Consider the following 24,413-nt stretch of genomic DNA (forward strand, 5'->3'; position numbering starts at 1 on the left):
TATCATCTGAATGTTCAATTCAGCCTCCAAGTCTGTGCTTTCAGGTTATAGTGTTGTAGGGACCGGCGCTTGGGATGGCCCCGCCGGCCGCCCCTTACCCCATCTCGCCTGTTTGGTCCTCATCCGGGATTTTGACGCTGGGAGTCGGAAATAAACCTCGTTCAAATGTCAAGTCTTCTAAAAATATGCACGTCTCACTGCGGAAATCAAAACACTGATGCTCAGAAATCGAGCAGAGGAGTAGATTTTCAGCCTATGTTAGGTCGTTATCTGCTTGTTAACGATAGCATACGACTAAAGTCAGATTATTTCGCCTGCTTCAGGATATAAATGCAATGAGCGTCCGTAACCGTGTTCGTAAGTCATTTTCAAAATCGTTAAAGGGTAAAGCCTGCAAATTTCGATTCACGGTCACCTATGAATATGTGGACTTAAAATGCAACAACAGATGGTAAGTACGATCTCAAGTACAATTTTGTGTCAGTAAAGTAGCTAGTGTTTGCCTTCAATTAGGCCAATATTAAAGGTAAGCTTACCAGTTGTCAAAACATTCGATCCTTTGGAATGTTCACAAAGGTTTTCAGACCGTGCCGACAGAGGTTATCTGTAACGGGTTCGATTTTATGAACGGTTTTCCCGAAGAATCTGTGTCAAGATACAGAAGGGAACCACTCAATCCTTCCCATTATAATCGAGTTGTTGTTATCGTCTTTAAGATTTTAAGTGATGCGGATTTCATTTTAAGCTTCCGCAATACAGAATTTTTGATGGAGGAAAGAGTTAATTATCTAATATTGTTTTGATCGTAACACTTTTTGTTCGACTTGATTTAATGTTGCAATGTTGGCAAGATTTAATGAGGACGAAATGCGCGAATTTCGTCCTTCGATGTCCAATAATTTTGTGATTCAGGTTTCGGATTTATTTAATATTCTGCGTGATTAACCGTCATTTGACGTTTAAACAATTCTTGTTATTAAATTGATTTTCAGTATTTGCAGGGAATTAGTATACATGTTTGTCTGATTAGCTTGCCTTCTGCTCGGCTATTCCAATTACTCAATTATTCAAACGTTATGATGATAGCAATATCAGACCTAGTTGCTGTCTAACTATCACATTGCAAAATATTTCCTAGCTTTATACTGCACACAGGATGGTTTGCGTGATAGTAAACCCTTTACAGGACTAAAAAATTTTTGAATAAAGGATAGAACAAGTTACAAACGGACTCAAACATGATTTATTCACTGAGAGGGTCATCACAATTTATCCTGGAGCTAGCCCATGAAGCATTTGTAATTTTGAAACTGAAAAATTGTCATGAAATTGTTTTGAATTAATCAAGTGAAATTCTGTTGATTCTTGTAAATCATGTTGATCCTTATAATTTATTTTAATATTTAAAGAGGCTCTCTCAGAATATGCACATCATGTTTTATAAATTTACCCAAATGTTAATTTGTCCTAAGTCTAATCAGCCTTCAAATGAAATATTGATAGGCAGCCTTCTTGCTTGAGCATTGTTTGGTTCAGAAGTCACAGATCCAAAGTATCAGAAAAGGTATGTTGCATGCAACAATGGTTCAGTTTACTGGACTCTGATGTCTTGAAGCAGAAAAGAAGTCTGATATTTGAGCTTACTGTTTACATGCACTTTCAGAAATTGATATTTTTTTGGCATTATTGGAAGTTGGATTTTATCAATACAACTGACAAGAATGGATAACAAATTCTTAATTCTCAAATCAAATCCGATAGCCTTTCATAAGTCTTTACATAATTAATGATTCTTTTACAAGGACCTGGTGTGAGAAAAGACATTATAAATATATTATCAGTTGGAGGATGTAATACAATAACATGAAGAACATCAACTCTTGTAGCACATTCAATTCTTAAGGAAATGTAGAGTCATGAGATTGGAGTATAACAGCCGAGATTTTGGAATAAGACATGATAAATGCATTTAATATTTGGTTAATATAATTAGGTTTGGTGGGAAGTCTGATAGTTTGTGGAGAGAGAAATTATATTATTCAACTGCTGAAAATTTTTGGCAGTGAAATTTTGATATCTTAAGTCCAAAGAAGCAAAAAGAGTATTTTGTATTTTGCTTCACTCATGAAATTTATATGGTAAAACAACTACGTCACTTTCACAGCCCACTTCAAAAGTGTCAATTACAGATGAAAAGACAGGAATTGTTAGTTATGCTGCCAACTGGTTTCCACCCAACTCCGTGGACTTGGTTGTCACACTTTACAAGGTATTTTGAAGTTTGAGGAAAAAAGCCCCTAGTGAACTTTAATATAGAATGCTAGGTTCTCATTTCAAAATGACTTGTATCCCTTGAGAAACACATGGAGAAGTTGATGTGTCAGAAGTCACCCAGGGCTGCTATATTCCTTGACCAAGCCTCTAAGTATTGCTTTAGAAATCTAATAATTTATGTGTCCATAGCAAAGCCCTGATTTTTTTTTTTTTTTTTTTTTTTTTTTTTTACTGTCAGTAGAGCATATGTTTTATTGCTGTGAATTCACAGGTTTGCTCCATCATTGTACACAGCCTTGCATTGTTGTATTTAGATGGGAACTATATTAGGTACACTTTGATATCAGTTCTATATAAGATGTATGATAAGCCCAGCCTAAATTTGTTATAAATTCACAGGATTTTACTGGAGTCATGTTTAGGAAGAAAGACTACATGTTTGTCCTTGAAAATGTAAGTCCTCCTGTGGCCTCTTTGTAGTCAACATACTTTTTCATGCAAAGTATTACAGCAGGCCTGTGATTAATGTATTTAATATAATGTAAAGCAAGTCTCTGATTCTAAATTTGCATTTACCTACTAATTAATTATCAACCAGCTAACTTAGAGTTATCCACATGGTTCTTGCTGGTGTGCCACTTCATATACCACTGAGTATATACTGTATGCCTTGACTCAATTAGAACAGGCTTGTGCAGTTTTCCAATATATAACAATCTGTACCTGAGAAGCAAGCAAGCTTACAAGCTAGAAAACATGACAAAGAAGATCACAAGGATAATTGTACAGAATTAATTGTCATGTAGCATAATTTATTTTTAGGTTACTGCAGATGCAAGGAAGAAACTTGCTATTTTTCCTTGTAACATGGCAGATTATGCCTCTCTTGACCAGGAAATGTGAGTACAGGGTACATAATGTTTTGGTTCAAAATTATGGGAAAAACAGTCAGAGAGTAAGATGAAATGTGTTTTCATTTCTCGTTTACTTTTTGTCAAATTTCTTACTTGTTCATGCTTCTTTCTGAACTCTGCCCATTGTTCTGTAAGGAGCTTTCACACTCTTCAAATCTGTTTTGAATTTCAATAACAAGAAGTATTTCTCCATATGTGTTTAGATTTGACTTGGAGATGGAATTCAAACCCCTCTCCAAGAAGATTGTATCTGCAAGGATTGGAGCAAAAGTAAGATGTGAATTTATAAAGGAGGGAAGAGCAGAGTAAGTTGTTTTTATTAATATATTAACTGTTTAAACCTTAATATCAGGATGTATATTCTCCATAACTAATCTCTATTCAAGTAAATTAAATTTCCTATGGTTTTGACATGGATAATTTAATTGTTTTGATCACAAACTTCTTCTTGGTCAGTGATCATTCCTATTATTCTAGGATCTTCATGTTTGACTCAGCAGTGATACTTTAAGTAGAAAGTCACTTAGTGGGTGGGTGAAAGGGTTGATAAATTTTGATTTATATAGAGAGAAATTCTCTGGGGCGGGGGCCTGGACAGGGGAAATGCTGGAATGCAGTGCTTCCTCTATAGCTACATGTACATGCAAGAAAGAAACTCTTTCCTCAGACATCTGCATGCTCTTTGAATTGTCCTCTCATTTCTTTACAATTTTAGCTTTTTTCTCCAGAAATAAAATTGACCTTCACTCTACCCAGTCCTTGCATGACAATTTTGTGTAATAATAATTCGGCACAGGGCACAGTTCAGAGGTTGAGACTTTGGTTCAATAGACTACCACTAAATGACCCTTAATAAACAAAACTCATAAATCCCAAGACCTTGAAAATAGACTAATTCACTCTTTGTTTGATCATTTTCTCTGTTTATTTGATTTTTTTTTTAATTTATTGCCAGCTAATTGAAAAATTCTTTTATCAATTGTGTCTTTTAAATTGTAAATGAATGGGCTAGGAATTATTTTTGTCCTTTCTGTCTTTCCAAAGTGAGGATGATATGCAAAGCAACTTTAGTCATCTGAGTGATGCAGAATTCAAGTCAAGGCTGTCTGAGCTGGAAGAATGCAGTGATGAGGAGGAAGAAGAAGAAGAAGAAGAAGAAAACAGTAAACCAAGGGAATCAGTCAAATTGGCTGACCGTTCAAAACAGTAAGTCAAGAGGAGTCAAGTCATAAGTAAAGGAAAACTGAAATTGACAATGATCTTTGTTTAAACAGCATGCATGACTGTGAGCATTATCAAAGGCTTTCCTGCTTGCCTGGCCCCAACTGGTAATGCTGTACAATAGATAAACCGCTATCCACCAAGCAATTCAGACCTCAGGGGGGAGATGCGGTGACCTAATTGTCAGCATGTTGGTGTTTGGGTTGAGAGATCCTGGGGCCTTTTTCTTGAAAGTCCCAGTTTCTTAACAGGCCTGAAGCAATAGTTAAAAATCAAAAGTTAATCAATAGAGAAGCAGGCTCTGACACTTTCACCAGTCCATTTTGTTTCTTTAGCTGCTAGTTTTATTGTATAATTTTCAAAATGTTTGAAACTCCTTCCTTGAATGAAAACAGAACAGCTTTATGAGCCTGTTGAGTTACCAGGACCTTTGAGAAACAGGCCCAAGGTCCCGTATTTGACCAGGTCATTAACTTGTTGTTTTAGGCAAAGTACTTTACTTTTGCAATGTCATCATTTGTACACCCAGGAGTACAAATGGGTACCAGGGAACTGTTAGGGAAGCCCAGTGAATTTTTTTTTAGGGGGGGAACCTTATGATGAACTCCCATCCCATCCAGGGGGGGAGTAGCATTACTCCTAGTCTCTTCATGCTCAGGGTGGGGAAAGAGGGATAAGCATGGGCTGGATCCATTGCAATAATTATACGTACTTCTTATTCTCTCTTGACTGCAGCACATGGTCTCAGTTTATTGATGAAATGAAAACACTAGAGTACAGAAATGTGGCCATGCTGGGAAATCCTCTGGCAGATGGTACAGTCAGTGACATCAACCAAGGTAATAACAAACCTTATCTAGGATTTCTTCATCCTCGGAGACCCAGGGGCTGTGAGTCTATTTCAAGTTATGGGCAGTAGAGCCCCTGGCGACATTGTCTTACAAGACTAGTTCCAAACGGTCGCAGTCGTTCTGGCATCTGATTGGTGCCAGGAAATCTTTGTGTTTCTCTGCCCAATCAGAGTGAAGTGTGCTTTGGAGTCCTTTCGTGTGTTTTAATACGGATATATAACGAGAAGCTCTGTTGCTCGTTATGTTTGTTTGGGCCGTGCGACGAAGCTTTGCCCGAGGTAAAAAGTTTCAGTCTCAGCACACAATGTAAAAGAAATCGATCAGATTGTCCGCGAAAATCGTACCGGTAATTATACTGAATACTTTCGCAGGTATCACAAGAGAACTTGTTAAAAAATTGGCGAGGTTCGTATAAAACATAATGGTTGCAGGCATTGATATGTCGCTTTAAACGTTAGATGAGATGTAAGCTTAAATCTCTCTAGACTTTTTGTCTAATTTGCTGTAACTGAAACTTTTCCAATCCCGTGAAGCTATTTTGTCGCACGGACCACGCAGGTATGTCGAGCAACTGGCGCTTATGAAGCTTTCTGTACACGCCAAAATCATATCTAATCTTCGCCTGAAATAAAAGAAAAGCTAAGCGTGGAAACTTTTGTTTATTAGATGTGGGTAGATAACCCTATACTAAGCTGACATTTACAACAAAGCAAACCCGCACTTTCCATCCAATATTTCCTTGTCTTTGGTTTTTGTTTTCCCCAATGATCAAAGGTATTTAACTTGGTCTCCAACAATCGACAAGAGGTGAAATGACAATGACCAAGGGACTAGAAGAGAATCCGTGGCCTTTCGAGCTCGAGAATTTGAACACTCTAGGCAGCAGTTGAAAGATTAAACTATTTCCAAACCCCTTCGGTAACTGTTCGAAAACATCTCTCCTTCCCACGTTGTTCTCGATAATTATTTTTGTTCAGATTTCAATTAGCTAACCGGAAACACAGCTAAGCTTTCCGTAAGCGGTTGCTGGAGGTCGTCCACGAACTTAACGTTCTCTGTAACCTTGGCCATAGTGTGACAGACTTTACAGCTGACAAAGCTAAGGTTAGATTTTGTCGCGCAAAGAAAGCTACGTAAGCATAAGCGCCAGTTGCTCGACTACCTGCGTGGCCCGTGCGACGAAATAACTTCACGAGATTGGCAAAGTTTCAGTTACAGCAAATTGTACAAAAAATCTAGAAAGATTTTTGCATCTTATATTATATTATTATTATTATTAACAGCAACGCCACCTTCCCCCCCCCCCCCCTCCTCTTAGCCTTTCGAATGGTTCAATTTGACTCATGTTGTCATCTTCTGAAAAGTGAAATTCGAAGCATCGAGTTTTTTTGGGGCACCTTTGATTTCAAAAAAAAGTTCCAACTCTGCAAATTTTACATAGTTCTTTAAAGAAAAAAAAGAGTTAAAGTCAATCTTTTTCGGTGGCAAATGATTAAAATCCCCGAAGCTGAACTACAAGAGCTGTCAGTCAGGAGATTATTTCATGTGAACGATGTTAAATTTGCTTTATTTGTAGCCTCTACGGATGATGCATTGGTGCCTCAAGAAACGACATCAGAAGAAGCAGACAGCAAAAGCAACAAAGCTTTGGAAAGAAACAGAGACAGAAGAAAAATTGTCAGTGCTGCCATAGAAGATTTAAAAGAATCAACGATACCAGAAGAAGATGAGGAGGAAGACATAGAGAACATCTCCATCAACATGTCTAGTTCGGCGTTATCATCACTGAGTTCTTTCAAAAACAAGTTTCAGTTTTCATTCTCTGGAAAGAACAAGGTAAATTGAAGACAAAGTCGTGGAATTATTAAGCTTCCGAAAACGGTAAGGAGACATTTTCGCTTAAAGGGGGTAGGTTTATGAAGAAACTGTGCTGCCGCGTCAGTGAGGGGACCTTTCGCTTAAAGGGGTTGGTTTCTAAAGAAACTGTGGTACTGCGTCGGTGGGAGTATTCCAAGATAATTTGGTTTTATCAACTGAGTTAATAATGTAGATTGCCACCCTAAAGAGTTTATAAGCCGACCTTAGTACCTATAATCGTAACCCCTTCGTCAGAGCGAATAGTCACAGTGCCTCTCTTCACCCAGGTGTATAAATGGGTACCGGCAAATTTAATGCCGGGGGGTAACCCTGCGATGGATTATCATCCCATCCAGGGGGGAGTAGAAATACTCCTAGTCGCTTCATGCTACAATGAGAAACCGGAGTTAAGCGCCGGCCTGATGGGCCACTGGCTAGTAAATAGACTTTTTTTTTTTTTTTTTTACGGTGGTCAATTTACATTATCTACTCAATTGATAAAACCAAAAGACTTTTTTGGCTGCCCCAGTCAAGGAACGAGATAAGAGTGTTTTTAAAATTCCTGTTTCACTTACTTTTTCCATCACTAATGTAACCTGTGATTTTTCTCCTCAGCGGAGGTCATCAGACTCTTCGTCCGTAGAGCTACCTGGAAATATCGAGGTATACGTCAAACTCATTTGTCATTTGATCAGTGATACCCCAAGTCGTTTTATGGTTTAAAACAGAGATAGTTTCAGCGTACTTAGGCCGCTTACCTTTTTTTATGAACTCTTAAACCCTCAAGTCAACTTTTCTGCTGGAGCGCAGCTGAACGAGTATCGTGAAATTAAAACTGAACAGTAATCAAAGAGCTTTCGTAACAGAAAGGTTAATACCGAAAGGGACCATTGTGAACTCAAAGTCAAACAATCGAACTGCTCAATGCTCCTAAACCGCGAGCGTTCAAGTTGCGATTGGTGAGTTTTGCATCTGATTAGTCAAAGAGTGGCGAAAGTTTTCTTGACCAATGAGATAACTCTCTCTTACAATGGCGGGCATGATTATTCTCTGTTTGATGGCAAATTAGCTTTCTTGGCCTATGATTTTTAAACATGTTGTCGTAGCCCGAAAGGGTTATTTCTCTAGATATAGAAAGGGATAGTAATCAGCATGTCGTTTATGACAGAGAGGTCTATAGAGCCCACGAGAGCAACACCAGTTCAGTCTTTGGTTACTTTCCACACTCATGACGGCCAATGCAAAAAAGTAGAAACGTGGAACTGCGAGAGTTTTACTCGCACAACAGTATATGGTAATGCTGTTCCTGAACATATGCAAGAAATAATATATATCTATTTACATGTTCATTTGTTTATTTTCTGTTTCTTAAGACCATGTCGTCTGAAACTAGTGACAAGAGAGTTTCTGATTGGCTGCAGGAAAATCCTCATGAAGATGGCGATAGTCAACTAAGAGTCGAGTACGTCCGTTTGATTCAAATCATTTCTGTAACCTTTTAGTTAAGAGCCTTTCTTCGATGTTGACTCTAAATTTACTTTCATTCATCAGTAGCCTCAACGCTAGAGTTGGTCAATTGTGCAATTACCACATTTTATGGTGGTTGTTTTTTCTTTCCCTTCTGTAGGCAACTCGAGAAAGATAATATGAACTTGAGAACCGCTTATCAAAAGCTTGTAACCAAGGTAACTGACTTAGAAAAAGAGAAGACGGACATGCAGTCTGAATTGGAACAGCTGGGGATAATGGCAGATTTTGCAAAGTCAGACTTTGTCAGGGAAAGGGATGAATTACAGGCAGAAATTACCGAGCTACAAATGTTAGTTGAAGACTTGAGGATGCAGGTACGCTTGAAATAAAGTTTTCCCCCACCTGTAAAAGTAGAAAGTTGAAGTTTCTTTCAGTATCTTTAACATTCAAAACATGAACCTCCCAAAGAACTACACCAACTATGTACAATGATCATTCTAATATAGAGGGCCATAATTGTGGAACCCAATTGCAGAGCCTTTCAAACATTGCAATTTTAAACACAGCTTTATGAGTCACCTAGAAAGTTTTTTTTTAGTACAATCGAACCTGTATTTAGCGGTCGGCTTCGCTTAAAGCGGAATTACTCAAATTAAACTAAGAATTTTCTTTCAAGCAAAAATTAACCCATGTTTATATCCCATAATCAAGGTGAGTAGAATTTTTTTTCAGTGATTTTTTTGTACATTTAGTGGTCACATGTGACATAAAATGGCGCTGTTTATCGTTTTAAAATACCTCTATTCTATGGAACCTGTACTAAGCGGTCAACTTGTATTAAGTGGGTGACCGCCTAATACAAGTTGGACCGTAGAAATTAAGCCCATTTTGGTGTAGCGGTTGACATTTTTTTTATTCAATCTAGATTAAATTATTTTTCTTTTTAACATCCTTTTGTTATTCATTATTGTACATATAGTTGGGCCGCGGAACGTCTCGATTGGGGAATCCTAATAATGATATTGTGTTGTGTAAGGGTTTTACTTTTATCGTAGTATTCTCATGACAATACCTTTTTTGTTCTTTAGCTTGGAGAAGCAGAATCCAAATTGTTAGATTCGTCAGAAAAGGAAGTTGTAAAAGAAAGTTTTGAAGTAAGAATCTTTGACGGTAGCCGAGTGTTTTTTAGCCTATCTACAGCCTTCAGTTGGTAAAACGAAGCGTCGCAACAGTAGTTCACGTCAACTGCTCTCACTTTCTTCGACCGAGAGCCAGGGCTCTAGTCACGTGACTTAAAATGGCGGAGGATGATGACTTAAAATGGCGAATTTTTTCCACCCCGCCTATTGCGCTCCGTTTGGCCAACGGAAGGCTAGAACAGGCTACAGTGGCGTACCCAGGATTTTTCATAGTGGAGGGGGGTGCCACATTGTGTCAAACAGAGGGTACTAGCCAGATTGTCATGTCTGCTTCCTTGCTGTGTTTCACTTAAAAAAAAAAAAAGTCCACTAAATGGAGGTCACGGGTATCCCAGGCCCCCCCCCCCCCCACCCGTTAGGCCCTTGAGTTACGTCTTTTTACATTCTCCACTCTCGCTCTTTACCCATGCATCTACCGTACTTGATATGTGTGCTTTGTGTATGAAACTTTTAACTGGCTGCTAATGTTCTTGCTGACGCAGGGAGGTAAAAAGAATGTACTAAAAACAGAGGTAAGATTTGTTTGGCATCCTCGCAAATGCTTACATAAATTACTATTTTCTTTTTCCTGCTTGTGACACAATTTTGCCTAAATGAACCACACCGACCTCACATTTTAAAAGCCGTAATGTCTTTCATTCTTTTTCTTTCACGAAAGGGTCCCTCTTGGTTTTCTGTTTCAAGACACAATAAAAACAAGTGTCATGGTGGTTCGCTACCTTATGTATGTTATTTTTGTGTACTTTGTTGTTAATTTTTTGCTCGATTAGTTGTGTGAAGTCCGTGGCTGGTTATGCAAGAGAGGCGTAAAAGGCCTCACGGGACGGAAATGGAGACGCCGCTGGTTTTCAACCGACAAGGATAGCAGGCTCTACTATTATCAAAAAAACAACAACACATCACCAAGAGGGTAAGTACCTCGAAGACGATGCTTCAGATCTGTACTTGCAATCATGACCAAATCTTACAGGTTATTGTCACGAGTAGACTCTATTCCTTTTCCATTCCTTTCTCCCCTACGTAGCTGGCGGTTTTATGTGTGCCATACAGTAGCCTTTTTTAGGACTACCTGCTCTGATCTGCCATGATCATTCTATACCCGATTGACCTACTATGGTTACTATGGTTACTATGGTTCTGCTTTAGAAGCTGTGGCTTGCTTCAGGGGTTCATTCGATAAAACGAAGTGCGACACAACAAACTTCAAAAACAACGAAATTCACTTATTTTAGCAATCAAAATACATATCTAACAATCCCTACCCGCAAAATAAAGAAGTTAGTCGAGGCGGAAGGGAAACAAACATTAAGATAACTTCTTCAATAACAAGTTTGCCTGGACAGAGGAAATGACAAGGAGAGCATAAATATACTCGAACAATGAAAAAGCAGCATAGTAGTATTGGAAAAAAAAAAAACCGGGGAGGTTCGCTCTGCTGCTACTATCTACTCCGTTTTGACCGTGGTATGACAATTAGTCCGGTTTAGTGTATCTCTGATAATTGCAAATTTGTTTCTTTTTTTGTGTGTGTGTGTAGCTTTATAGATCTTGATGTAATTATTGCCGTCCAAGACCAGCCTCCCTCACAACAAGACATTAACAACGCTTGCTTCAATGTGGTGACTCCCACAAGAACTTACGAGCTTATGGCGCATGATGAACAAGAAAAGCTTAGGTTCGAAACGCCTTATTCTGATACTGTTTTGTTTCTTTTTATTCTTTTTATTTACTTGTTTATCTATTCATTCGATATTCTACGAAAGATTTTATCAGGGAGTGCCTCAGGCATACTCGGAGAAAAAGAACTCCGCGTGCTCCTGATAGGAGTCGAATTTCGGGCCACGGTTTAAATAGAATTTTCTATGTGATGCTCTTCACATACGAGATAAACTCAGTATTAACTTACATGCCCACATTTATTTGTTGGGAAACTTGCTGCCTTCTCAGCTACTCTCAATGTTGGTCTCCGAAATGCCGCGTACAAAATGACAGTTGGCAACGTTATAAGCCCCAGAGAGGGGCAAGAGAATAGTGTAAGTGGTGTTTCAACGAGATGTACCGACTAATAATGTGCGAGAGTATAGCCTGGAAACCATTTTCCTCAGATGATCATCTTTTGTTTTTTTTTGGTACTCGGTTAATTGGTCATCCGAGCGCCAAGTCGTAGGCGCGAAGGCTCAAGTCGAATTCCTTTCGAAGAGCTCAGCATTTTACCTTGACCGACACTCATGACGAATATTCGACACCTGTGTTTCTTAAATTGACGACCAAGGTTTGACGTTCGCACGGAGACACGGGACGCTCTTGGTACTGGTAGTTGTATACAGGGCGATTGTCACAAGTAAACCTGGTAAACCTGTGGCTTTACTGGCTGACTAGCTCGCAGCTGAGTGAGTGTCGAATCTTTGTTGGGAAATTAACGTTGTCATAATTTCAGCCTTTGACAGACGTTAAAAACTTCTGCCTTGAGTTTGCTTCTCTTTTTTTGTGGTAAAATTGGTTCGCTAGCTGTGATGCGACCAGGGCATTTCATGGTGTTAAAAATACTTTTGCGTCACATCGTAGTACATATTACGAGGATATTTTGCTGAAAGCATAAAACGTTTTCTTCGTAGATTTTATTCTTGTCATTGTTTCCTTTTCCTAGGTGGATCAATGCTTTGGATTATCTCCGCCATTGGAGAAACCGTTTGGCACCCTCCAACGAAAACAAATAATAGCACCCTCGTTGATCTTCTTATGGCTACCTATCTGTTTCTAAAAGAATATATATAATTTGGAAGAAATAGATTACAGTTCTGAACAATTTATATAGAGCTATTTTTTTAGTCAGAATGAAAGAAAAATACGGAACTTAAGAAAAAATATTTTGTTAGTAGTCCTTTTGAAGATCTCGGGTTATTTTCTGAAATTTTCGAAAAAAGCTGCACATCATTGTTGTGCGGCCAGGATAACCTCGATAAGAAAAGAAACCCCCCCGTCAGACCCTCAGGGTCTGACAATGAAGAGGAACCTTATTTGAAGGCGTTTGCAGAACCACAGAGGGCGCGTGTATTGAAAGCTGTTCCGGAAGTGGTAACCCCTAATTACAATATTTTCTTGGTTAAAGTGGTGCTCTCAATTGGTGATATCATTTTCACTTTTACTGCTTTGAAGGGAGTGATAAGTTACGAAATGAGGCATAGTTATTATATAGATATTGATGAAATACCAGAATTGGGGATAACTACAGAATACAGGGCCACTGAGATCCACCTGGTCGGCATGCTTTGAAGAACAGAGTAGAACACAAAAGGAAAGTAAGGTGATTCCATGAGATGTAAATAAATGGCCTTGTCTTTTGTAGTTTCACCCAGAGTTGCTCCAGTTTCAAAGAACGTGCATTCACCGCGCGCACAGGGGTGAACGTTCTGTATTTACATTTTTACTGGCGAAGATATTTGTGAGTTTAATTGATTTAAAAACATTGCTACGGTTGGATTCAACCTTTTAAGAAGAAAACAGTTTTTTGTGATGTGCACCAGTTGTTTTTTTATGTCAGAAGTTGAAGAAGCTTTACTTGAAGCTCAGTTTATACCAGGTGCTCTTAGAATGTGTTTAAAAGTTGTCTTTCATTTAAAGATTACCCAGCCCGCTTTGCAAAGATGCACATGGACATAGGAAAAATTCTACACTGGTCTGCGCTTGTCTCTACTTTTGAGTAGGATTACTCCTGTTCATAGGAGAAACATATTAATGGAATAAACCATAAAAATTACAATTTCTTTAGTTCCGATTGGTTTAAAAAGCTCCTATTTTCTACCAAATCATTTTTCAAGTTGATATCGGACAGTTCAATAACTCAATCATCCAAACTTTTAGTTTAAATCAACCAATTACAGCCTTGATTTCTTTTAACGCAAATATTCCCTTGCTTTTTCTTTTTTCGAGAATTGTAATTTTTATGTTTACTTGGCAATGAGATTTCGTTTCGTCCAATTCGGTCTGTAATCATACTCGTGATAACCCGCTGTGCGATGGTCCGACTTTGTTATCACTTAATTGTATGATAACAGATAGAAATGGACTCCACTCAGTCCTATTGCCATTACTTAAAGTATAGAACTTGTTTTCGTTTTGGAAACGTCATTTATTTACGCAAAATAATATTAGAAGAAGAAGTCAGAATGCTTCACCATTTACTCGTAATATATTTGGAAAATATTATTTGAGGCCTCTGTCATGTTTCAGTAGATTAATGTATCCGAAATATCCTGTTATTAAGAGAATGCTCGGAAACAAGGAAACTTGAAAAAAGAAACGTTGCGTCGATAGGACGCCCTTGATTATTTGATAGGTAGACCAGCCTGTTTTAATTTCAATACCCATTCGTCAACTAGTTACATAAAATCTTAGAGAAATATAGTCATCATTTAATATGTTCTTTCTATTCTTGCGAGAGACGGGAGTTGGTGCTGTATTCAAAGATTGATGTTCACTTCGTAATCAAAACGGTCTTGATAACAACATAATCCCATCCTCGTCGCCAATGTAATGTTCTGGAGTTCGCTTATACAGTTCGCTTACCGTTCGCCTAGTTTGTTCGTTAGCCAAAAAAATCTCACCCCGTTCTCACTTACAGCGCTTAATAAATACTACGTCTCCTGGGGCCGAGTGCGTGGACTTGGAGGCCTGAACACTACAACCTGAATATAATAGAGCTAGTTTTTTTGACGTTAAGAGATAACTTATTTACCATCAGCCAGTTGCTCATTTCTTAACTCCTCCGCATTAATTGTTAATTCAGGGGATCTCAAACTCATATCACCATAAAGCAAGTTGGTGTCAATAGCAAATAAGAAAAAGCTTAGTCTTTCAGAGGAGGTATAGAACTGATTCCATTTATGAACAACAAGAACAGTACAACAAGAACAGTTGAGGTCCCAAGACTTGTGGGAGATCATGACACTCTCTTCAATGTAGCTGTGCGTGCCGACCTAAGTAATTTGGTTGTCGATCATTTAGATAACCAGATCTTGACTGCTCCATGGACTCCGTAGTGTTCGAGTTTTTGCAGTACGATTGAGTGGTTGACTGTGTGAAATATCTTTTTTAGATAAATAAAAATGCCACTGGAGAATAGCTTCTTATTGATATTATGCGGGATTCTGTTGACATTATTAATGAGTGCATGCTGTGTGGAGCATTTTTACCGAAAACCAAACTGCATGATGATGGCATGATATGTTATGTTTATCCAGAAAAGATGTTAAGCGATTATACATAGGTTTCTCAAAGATACGATTAAATATTGACAGATGGGAGATTGGCCTGTAGTTGTTCAGGTACAATTCATCCACACTTTTGAAAACTGCGATAACTTTAGCATGTTTTAACTTCGAAAAGTGTATACCAGTTTCATTCGACTGCTCAATACAGGGGTGGCCGTTTAATAAGGTGCTGCTTAACACAGAGTCGACTTGCAGTAAGTAAATATTTATCAACGCTTTCCATGTCTTTTTTACGTTTTTAATGTTGCGTCCGAAATAGTTTTGGTAATAATTCATTTTACTAATACGAGATAATTTGGATAGCACTGTTATTAATTTTTAGGTCACTTCGACTGACTAACATTTTTAATTTACTACCTGACGTATGTAAGGTTCTATTAAAGAGCATTAACCAGGCCAAGGCCAAAGATTAAGGCATGTTTCAACATATTGGCATATACGATCACAAAATCAGATTGAATAAACGCCAAGGTCGCTGAACCTGAAAAAAAAAAAAATATATATATATATATATATCAGAACTAAGAGGAAAAATAAAAATAATGTAGAAAAATAAACAAAGTTACTGCCTCATGTCTGAACATGTCGTCCAACTTCCACGGTTTTGTTTTTTCCTGACTTTAAAGACATCACACTACATGGGGTCTCAAAATAAGCACAAGAAAACATAACGCAGAAAACGTAGCTTTACAATGGCATCTAAAGACAACTTTGAAGACATTGAAAGACAAATTCTCGAAGTTCTTTAACACCTGCAGCCGAAATACAGTGATCGACAAGGATATCAACCAAAATTATTAACAGAATGCGACATTAAAACTCCTTCATCAGCAGCTGATTTCTTCTTCCGGTTAGCTCAATGGATAGAGCGCTGGACTGTTGTGCGGGAGGTCGAGGGTTTGAGTCCCGGCCGGACCAACACTCAGGATCTTAAAATAATTGAGAAGAATTTGCTACCTTTCTATAACATCAAGAAATGGTTAGATATTCTAGTTTTCTCGGATAGGGACGAATAAATGGACGTCCCGTCTCCTGCAGGGTTGGGGTAGGAGACGTTAATTTCCCACACACGAGATTACTGTGTGATGGATGTCCTCCCCTGGGGTGGGATATATATATATATATAATATATTCCCTTAGCTCCGGTTGGAGCATAGGCCATTAACCACTTCCGTCCTCCATCGGGTTCTGTCCTGGGCAAATCTTCCTAAAGTGGCCCAAGTGTGGCCCCAGTTTCTCATTTGGGACTCTACACCTCTTCTCCAGGAGTTCCTGGGACGACCCCTCTTTCTCTTGCCCTGAGGGTTCCAACGTAGTGCCTGCCGGGTGATGTTGTTAGCCGGTTTCCTTAGGATGTGACCTATCCATCTCCACTTTCTCTTTGAGATCTGAGTTATGATTGGTTCCTCGCCTGCTAATTCATATTAATAATTCATAATAATAATTCATAATTCATTTGGAGCCTCGCTCTGTTGTGCGACCCCCACCACACTCTGGTGAAAGTGATTAAACAGATTTAATGGGACCAGATGTAAGACTTGATCGAATTCATTAATTTGGATATATCAACAAAGTTGAAATGGTACATTGGCCACCGTAACGATTACAAAAGCTGACGTTTCGAGCGTTAGCCCTTCGTCGGAGCTCCGAATCGTCAGCTTTTGTAATCGTTACGGTGGCCAATTTACCATTTCAACTTTTTTGATATATCCAAATTATTTCGTTACTCCCACCGACGCAGCCCCAAACAGTTTCTTTAGAAACTATCAGCCTTTATTCATTCGTTGATCGAATTTACATCCTCATAATTTAGATTCAATTTCTTATTGTTCTCTTTGGCTTATTTCAATTTGATATATTTCCCATTTCGCTTGAAGTTTAGGGTAAATACCAAGGAAAAGGTTTGTGCAGTGAGGGACTCATTTGATGTAAGAAAGATCGAGAATGTAGAAGGTCCCTCAAAAAAAAAAAAAAGAGGACAACAATTTCACCAAGCACTAGCAGGACATGTCGGAAATGTTTCTTCTGACAATATACTCACGAATAGACTGAACAATTTTATTCCCACTTCTCTAAGTTTTTCCAACTCTCTCTCCATGTGCTTTTTTTTTATCCCATAATGTTTTTTCTTTCGTTCCCAGCATCCGCGGCTATCATAGCTAGGGATGCCTGACTAATCTTACTATTAAGCATAAACAAATAAATCAATATGGCTTAAACTTAACATAATCTCAACAAGCAAATTAAAGCAGGAAATGGTGCAGAAGGCCAGTTTTTGACAAAGATAGAGGAGAAGTTTGATTGCAGATTCCTCCTAGCGGAAGTTAAAGTCTATGGCTTTGCTGTCAGAAAATCGAAAGTAGATTTCTATGTTGGAAAGATAGATGCTCTCGCTTTTCATCAAAGTCCGGGAGATATGACCCCGAAGTCTATGTCGTAGATTGGAAAACATCCGCTAAAGATGATTCACCAGAAGTAGAGAAATGGTGGAACGAAGCGACAATTTTCAAAAAACCTCTTTATCAGTGTTTATTGTATCGCAAGCTTTTGCAAACTCACTTAAAGTGCACCTAAACCCAAAAATTTTTTTTCGCTTAACGAAATAAGCGTATTTTTTTGGAGTATTTCTGTGCAAAAAGTTTTTTATTTGCTCAAATCTTCAATTTTCTGTGCCCAATCAAAATACGGAAAATCGGCCGCCATCTTGCCCCACGACCGAGTTTAAAGAGGAATGGCTCTAGTGGGTAATGTGACGTCAAATCTAGAACACGAAAGTCTGCATTTCACACATTTTCACTTGTTTGGGAAGGTTGTCGTCGATATTGTCCGAAATATGCCGACTAGGTGTGTTGTATGAGGAATGTAAGAAGCGCGATACCCTCTTGCAAATTTCGCACATTGCTACATACTTCTTCAACACACTTAGTCGGCATATTTTCGGACAATATCGACCACAACCTTCCCAAACAAGTGAAGATGTGTGAAATGCAGACTTTCGTGTTCTAGATTTGACGTCACATTACCCACTAGAGCCATTCCTCTTTAAACTCGGTCGTGGGGCAAGATGGCGGCCGATTTTCAATATTTTGACTGGGCACAGAAAATTAAAGATTTGAGCAATTAAAAAATTTTTGCACAGAAATACTCCATAAAATAAGCCTATTTCGTTAAGCGAAAAAAAATTGGGGGTTTAGGTGCACTTTAAAGGTGAACAACATAACAGCTCGCGTTGGCATCATGTTGGTTCCATTCCATCAAGCACGCCCAGAACACGTCATGCCAGGCTTATGCGTGGATTTTCGAAAAAATGGAAGAAGCGGGTCTATTAGATGACTTAAAAAAATATCGATGGTTTACCGAGGAAAGTGGATGTGTTCACACTGTTACTTTGCCGTGTAACTTATTTAACCCCAAGCGTTTAGAAAAGGGAATTTTACTGAAGGATACTCTGGTTAAAGATATCATCGACAAATACGTATGATGCACGATCCTCGCAGTAGAAAGCGCTATTTATGCAATAGCGAAAATCAGACCTGAAAAAAATCAGGCCTGTACGGGACTCGAACCACTGAACTCTGCGATACTAGTGCAGCGCTCTACCAATTGAGCTAACAAGCCAACTGGGAGAAGGCCGTTAAGTTGGTTCGTAATAAACCCGTGAAAGTGATAAATGAGATAGAATAAATATATGAAGTTCATATATTTTGAACTGCGGTATTAGAAACGTATGATGCACGACCCTCGCAGTAGGAGGCGCTACTGTTAGAGACCTTTGCCAAGAACTTGGACTTCTAAAGCTTAAGATAGAACGTTCATCAACCGAGAACGATTCAAGTTCAGACCCTGAGAGAACAAGAGTTGAAAATGACGGTGAAAGTAAAGCTACGAAAAAAAGGATGTTAAGGAATCTATTCAGTCGTAGAAGCAAAGCAAATTAATCCAATTCTAAAAATAACATTAGCTTTTGTTACGCTTCCTCATCCATTATTATGTGCACCATGCAAATTGAATTGTTACGCAGTATTTACTTATTTTATCATGGCAAAGCATCTAACTGGTTTCTCCATTGATTGATTGACAAATCACGAATTAGCCATTCAATCAAAACGACTCAGTTTGAGTGACCAAAGTTAACTGAAATTTGTTCCTAAGTAACTGAGTTTACGTTGAAGTGCAGGAGTTGGGTCGCGTTGAGTTCTTCGTAGGTTCGTTTGTCGGTAACTAGTGCGTCCATTTTGTCGTGATAGTCAGTTTTGTCCATAACAACAGTAACTCGTCCTTTGTCGGCTGGTAGGATGACTATGTTCTCGTCGTTTCTCAGTCGTTTCAGTGCGCGTTGTTCGTCTCAACGTAAACTCAACAGTAAACTACTGACACTCAAGAAAACGAACGCCTTTGACACCCAACGGTACTATCGACTGAGGTGCTCGGTACCACAGCCACCGAACTCTACGGTTTGCCGAAACTACACTAACCTGGTTTCCCGATGCGACCTATTGTTTCTTTCTGTGGCTCTCCCACATACCAACTATCCAAGTACCTGACGACAATACTACAACCCCTAACCGATAAATCCAGACATAAACTGCAATCCACTGAAGACTTCATTAACGCTACCAAGACTGTTCAGATACCTGACGACTACAAACTAGTGTTATTTGATGTGAAATCACTATTCACAAGTATTCCACTTCAATTGGCATTACAATGCACTGAGACTGCAATCCCACAATCTACCGACCCACTACCGCTACCGACAGACGACATCATGGATTTGCTAAACATTTGCCTAACGTCTACTACTTTCAGTACAACGGTAAACACTACAGACAGTTACACGGAACTGCCATGGGGTCTCCAGTTTCTGTTGTTATAGCAGAAATTGTGATGCAGAACATCGAGGAACGCGCCCTTTCGACTTGCCGACAAACGATACCGCTTTGGTCATGTTGCGTTGACGACACATTCACCGCCGTTCGACACGACGAAATTGACGCATTCCACCACCACCTTAACGAACAAAACACCGACATACAGTTTACCAGAGAAGTCGAAGAAAATGGCAAACTTCTTTTTCTAGACTGCCTGGTAAGCCACAACGACAACTCATTACGGACGACAGTTTACAGGAAACTGACGCACACCGACAGATTACTAGACGAGTCATCGTACAACCCTACATCACACAAAACCACAACTATCAGAACTCTAACACGACGCGCACAACTAGTATGCGACTCGACAGACAGCTTATCTGACGAGAAAAAATACCTTCACCGTGTTTTTACGAAGAACAACTACAACAACGACTTCATTCGACGAAACACTCACCGACCCACTACCACTACCGAAACAAACGACACCACAACCCCTACGACTACAGCAACCATACCGTACATAAAAGGCATGTCTGAAAACATCTCGCGCATCTAACTACCCTTCAATTTCCGCGTCGCCCACAAACCCATCACCCCACTACGTCAGTTACTAACCAACGTTAAAGACAAAGACGAACCGAGGAGCAGACAGGGAACGATTTATAAGATCAATTGTTCCGACTGCCGACCCTCCTACATCGGTGAGACTGGCAGAAACCTCACAACAAGACTGACTGAACACAGACGGGCGACGAGGAAAGGTGATGTCAGCAATCACATTGCTGAACACCATCGACTTACCAACCACAACATTGACTGAGACTCTGCGCAATGCCTAACCTACGGCACTGACTATTTTCAACGACTGACTCTGGAAAGCTGGTTTACTAACTTAGAACAGACTCCCCTAAACAGATGTCAACAGGTACCCGCTCCATACAAACGACTCATCCACGACATAAACATCGCAAACGACCGAAAAAGAACGACCTAACTTTACCGACAGATCGAAACAGACCAATCACGACCGACTTACGTCACTTGAGTCAATACAGCCAATAACATCACGGCAAAAACAACCGATCATTTCACACGAACTGGACTAAGAACATTCTACTGACAACAATCATTTACTTGACTTTGATGATGACTTCCGCACAGGTTGTCGAAACGTCAGCCACTACCACCGACAACAGTCCTTCTCAGGACTACACTCACCCGGACAATCAGACTACACCTTCACATGTTACTCCCGGTTCAAGCCATTTACTGCAATTTTTCCTTTATCGCGCGATAATTTATCATTCATCGCGCGATAATTTCCATTTATCGCGCGATAACTTCCGTTTATCGCGCGATATTTTCCATTTATCGCGCGATAATTTCCATTTATCGCTCGATAGTTTATCATTTATCGCACGATAATTTCCATTTATCTCGCGAAGATCTCCATTTATCGCGCGATAATTTTTATTATCGCGCATTAACATCGCGTGATAATTTACATTATTATCGCACGATAATATTTATTATTGCGCGATAATTTATAATTTATCGTGCTATAAATGGGAAACTTGTTAGGTCACGTAATCGGCTGTCACGCACGATGTAACCGTGGACGACAATGGCTGCCACTGTTGAGGCATGAGGGGGTATGTTTTGAGATCAACAGTTCGTTTTATTTACGTAAAAAGATCATTTACCAGTACGTTGTAATACTTTGACACATAGCTCTGTGAATCGGTACAGTAAACCTTGATTTTGCGAAATCTTAGAGACGCTTTCAGGGATGGCTGTCAGTGTCTGAGAACGAGAGTGGATTATCTAATCTTCCTTATTACATTGCAGGTTTGCAAAATTCTAGAGGGCAGATGTGTCGACAGGAGTGTTGTTGCCAGGTTTGAAAAGCGTTTATAGATAATGAAATTAGCCTGCTTTAAAAAAAGTATTGGTTAGCTATATATTCAGTCTAATTTTCATCTAATAGACCGCGATACGAGCCAGTGAAAATTTGTATTATTTATTTATATTTTGTGATAACTTGTTTATGATTGCATGACTTGTACTGTTGTGTTACACTAAAACCTTGAAATAAACTTTCATCAGTTTGCTTATCCTCCAGTCTATACTACATACCCTCTAAAATTCCACTGTCATTGCTCAAATATTCTGGAAGTTACGGAGTTGAAGGGGGCGGAATTCGCTTCCCTCCCCGGTCTGAAAAGCCATAAAAAAAAAGCCCGGGCCGAATAGGGTAAAATTACTTCGTGTACACTACTAGTTACACAATGCTCATAGGCTTTAATATCCTCTATTTCGCGCAGAAATGAATACACAGTAACTTTGACACATTTGTCGCCAGAACTGTCGGTCCTCTTTTGCCAGAAAGGCTTCGTACACGCAGAGAGAGTGGCATTGGGGACACATGAGGCTAGGTTTTCGAGTGCCGAATTTATTCCCCTTCGCAAAAACACATCATACAAAAACTAAACTAACTGTTGTCGATGTGATAAACTAGATCCACGAAAAGGTTACGGGCTTCTAGAGCAGTTGAAGGTACTTGCAATTGTTGTTCTTGCATAATTATGTCAATCAATTCTCTGCATTCCTCCAAACAATATGTGGGGCTTGTTCTGTCGCAGCATACACCATCAATCACATCAATGTCATCTAGCTAGGTCAACTTATGTCCGGTAATCCGTTGCATTTGTCCATGCAGGAAAAGTATTGGTTATCGCCAAATGCACCAGCGATTAAGAATTGACTACAGTCTTGTTGTCCAGAAGGAGACCGTACGAGTCATAATTAAAGAATTGGATCCTGCTGGCGCACAGTCACGATCATAATGTGTTTTTTGTTTGGAGGAATGCAGAGAATCGATTTATATAATATTTGATACAATATTTGAGCAATGACAATGAAATTTAGAGGGCATATAGTATAGACTGAAAGATGAGCAAACTGATGAAAGTTTATTTCAAGGTTTTAGTGTGACACTGAAATAATAAATAATACAAAGTTTCCATGGGCTCGGATCCCATTCTATTAGATGAAAATTAGACTGAATATATAGTTAGCCAATAATTTTATAAAGACGTTTCATTTCATTACCGATAAGGGTTTTTTAAACCTGGCAACAACGCTCTTGTCGACACATCTGCCCTCTAGAAATTTAGAAACCTGCAATGTAATCAGAAAGATTAGATAATCCACTCTCGTTCTCAGACACTGACATTCATCCCTGAAAGCATCTCGTAAGATTTCGCAAAATCAAGGTTTACTGTACTGATTCACAGAGCTCTGTCGTAGTATTGCAACGTACTGCTAAATGATCTTTTACATCAATAAAACGAACTACTGACCTCAAAACATAGCTCCTCAATTGTGGCAATCGTCCACGGAAACAACATGCGTGACAGCTGATTACGTGACCTAACAAGTTTCCCATTTATCACGCGATAAATGATAAATTATCGCGCGATAATTTATTACTGATCGCGCGATGATTCCCATTTATCGCGCGATAATCTCCATTTATCGCGCGATAATTTATCATTTATCGCGCGATAATTTATCATTTATCACGCGATAATTTCCATTTATCGCGCGATAATCTCCATTTATCGCGCGATAATTTTTCATTTATCGCGCGATATTTTGATTTTATCACGCGATAAAAAAAAAATGTGTCATGTCCCCTATGGGCCACCGTACATATGGGCCACCGTCGTTTTCGCAGTGTTTTTACAGTGCAGTTTGTTCATTTTCAGGATTCCTCGTCAAATAGAACAATCCTGTTGGACTTTCCGAAATGGACTTCTAATTCGAACAATGATCCGCACCTTTTTAAAACGGATACGGCTATCGGGTTCAATATTCAAAGAATCAATCCATTATTGCATTGGCTAGCGGGTTCAATAATCAATTCATTATTGCATTCTTGAAACGACTGGCGGGTTCAATTTCCAAATGATCAATTCATTAATGTAACCTTCAGGGGTACGCTTCACTTAGTTTGATTGTAAACCAAAGTTATGCCAGTCCTCTTCATTACGAGGTGAAAAAGTCGCTTGCTGCGGTATTACGCCAAGATAATTTGGTTATATCAACTAAGTCAAAATTGTAAATTGGCCACCGTAACGAGTTAAAAAGCTGACGTTTCGAGCGCTAGCCCTTCGTCTTCAACACTAGCATTGAAGACACAACTTCCATTTACAGTATAACGACATTTTCATGTAGGCAAGTGACAAGAATGGCAAAACATACTAAATAGGGGATAATCATTTCATTCAACACCAAATTCTTTGAACACAATTTATCTATGACTGATAGTTTGGAGAACTTTCATCGACATATAGGAAGTGAAAGGGTCAAAGATCAAGGGCAGCACTTCTTACCGTCGGTGACTTAACACCTCGCAGTCTTCGAGCCGAATAAAAGATCATTTCCTGTCAGGACCACAAATCGTCAACTACTAAAA

The 24,413-nt window shown here is 39.1% G+C and overlaps 1 protein-coding gene, 1 long non-coding RNA gene and 1 pseudogene across 3 annotated transcripts; all 3 read left to right on the forward strand.

The window, feature by feature from the left end:
• The first annotated feature begins 161 nt into the window (after positions 1-161).
• On the forward strand, positions 162-13,358 carry LOC111328302 (uncharacterized). Of its 2 annotated transcripts, XM_088758065.1 has the most exons (17): positions 198-451; positions 1,504-1,564; positions 2,165-2,269; positions 2,674-2,727; positions 3,097-3,173; positions 3,392-3,493; positions 4,233-4,394; positions 5,145-5,248; positions 6,837-7,096; positions 7,733-7,780; positions 8,491-8,579; positions 8,745-8,961; positions 9,676-9,741; positions 10,269-10,298; positions 10,557-10,696; positions 11,324-11,461; positions 12,434-13,358. In XM_088758065.1, the coding sequence occupies exons 1-17, from the start codon at positions 336-338 to the stop codon at positions 12,501-12,503; spliced, it is 1,839 nt and encodes a 612-aa protein (XP_088614191.1). In that variant the 5' UTR covers positions 198-335; the 3' UTR covers positions 12,504-13,358. The 2 variants fall into 2 exon arrangements, with proteins under 2 accessions (XP_022788441.2, XP_088614191.1); XM_022932706.2 differs by lacking the exon at positions 10,269-10,298 and having other exon boundaries at positions 162-451.
• A 2,390-nt stretch (positions 13,359-15,748) lies between these two features.
• On the forward strand, positions 15,749-18,537 carry LOC148733546 (uncharacterized; annotated as a pseudogene).
• Positions 18,538-21,289: 2,752 nt separating this feature from the next.
• Positions 21,290-22,047, forward strand: LOC148733547 (uncharacterized). Its single transcript, XR_016000053.1, has 2 exons — positions 21,290-21,585; positions 21,782-22,047. It is a non-coding gene; the product is annotated as an uncharacterized LOC148733547 (long non-coding RNA).
• Positions 22,048-24,413: the final 2,366 nt, after the last annotated feature.

This window comes from Stylophora pistillata, chromosome 4 (genome assembly GCF_964205215.1).
Source record: "Stylophora pistillata chromosome 4, jaStyPist1.2, whole genome shotgun sequence".
Classification (NCBI taxonomy): domain Eukaryota; kingdom Metazoa; phylum Cnidaria; class Anthozoa; order Scleractinia; family Pocilloporidae; genus Stylophora; species Stylophora pistillata.

What these genes read in the sequence shown, in the direction of transcription:
- LOC111328302 (XM_088758065.1), top strand. Translation starts at nt 336, where the DNA reads ATGAGCGTCCGTAACCGTGTTCGTAAGTCATTTTCAAAATCGTTAAAG. An exon ending in ACATGTTTGTCCTTGAAAAT is followed by an intron (nt 2,728 to 3,096) that starts GTAAGTCCTCCT and finishes ATTTATTTTTAG; the next exon opens with GTTACTGCAGATGCAAGGAA. An exon ending in CATTCTCTGGAAAGAACAAG is followed by an intron (nt 7,097 to 7,732) that starts GTAAATTGAAGA and finishes TTTTCTCCTCAG; the next exon opens with CGGAGGTCATCAGACTCTTC.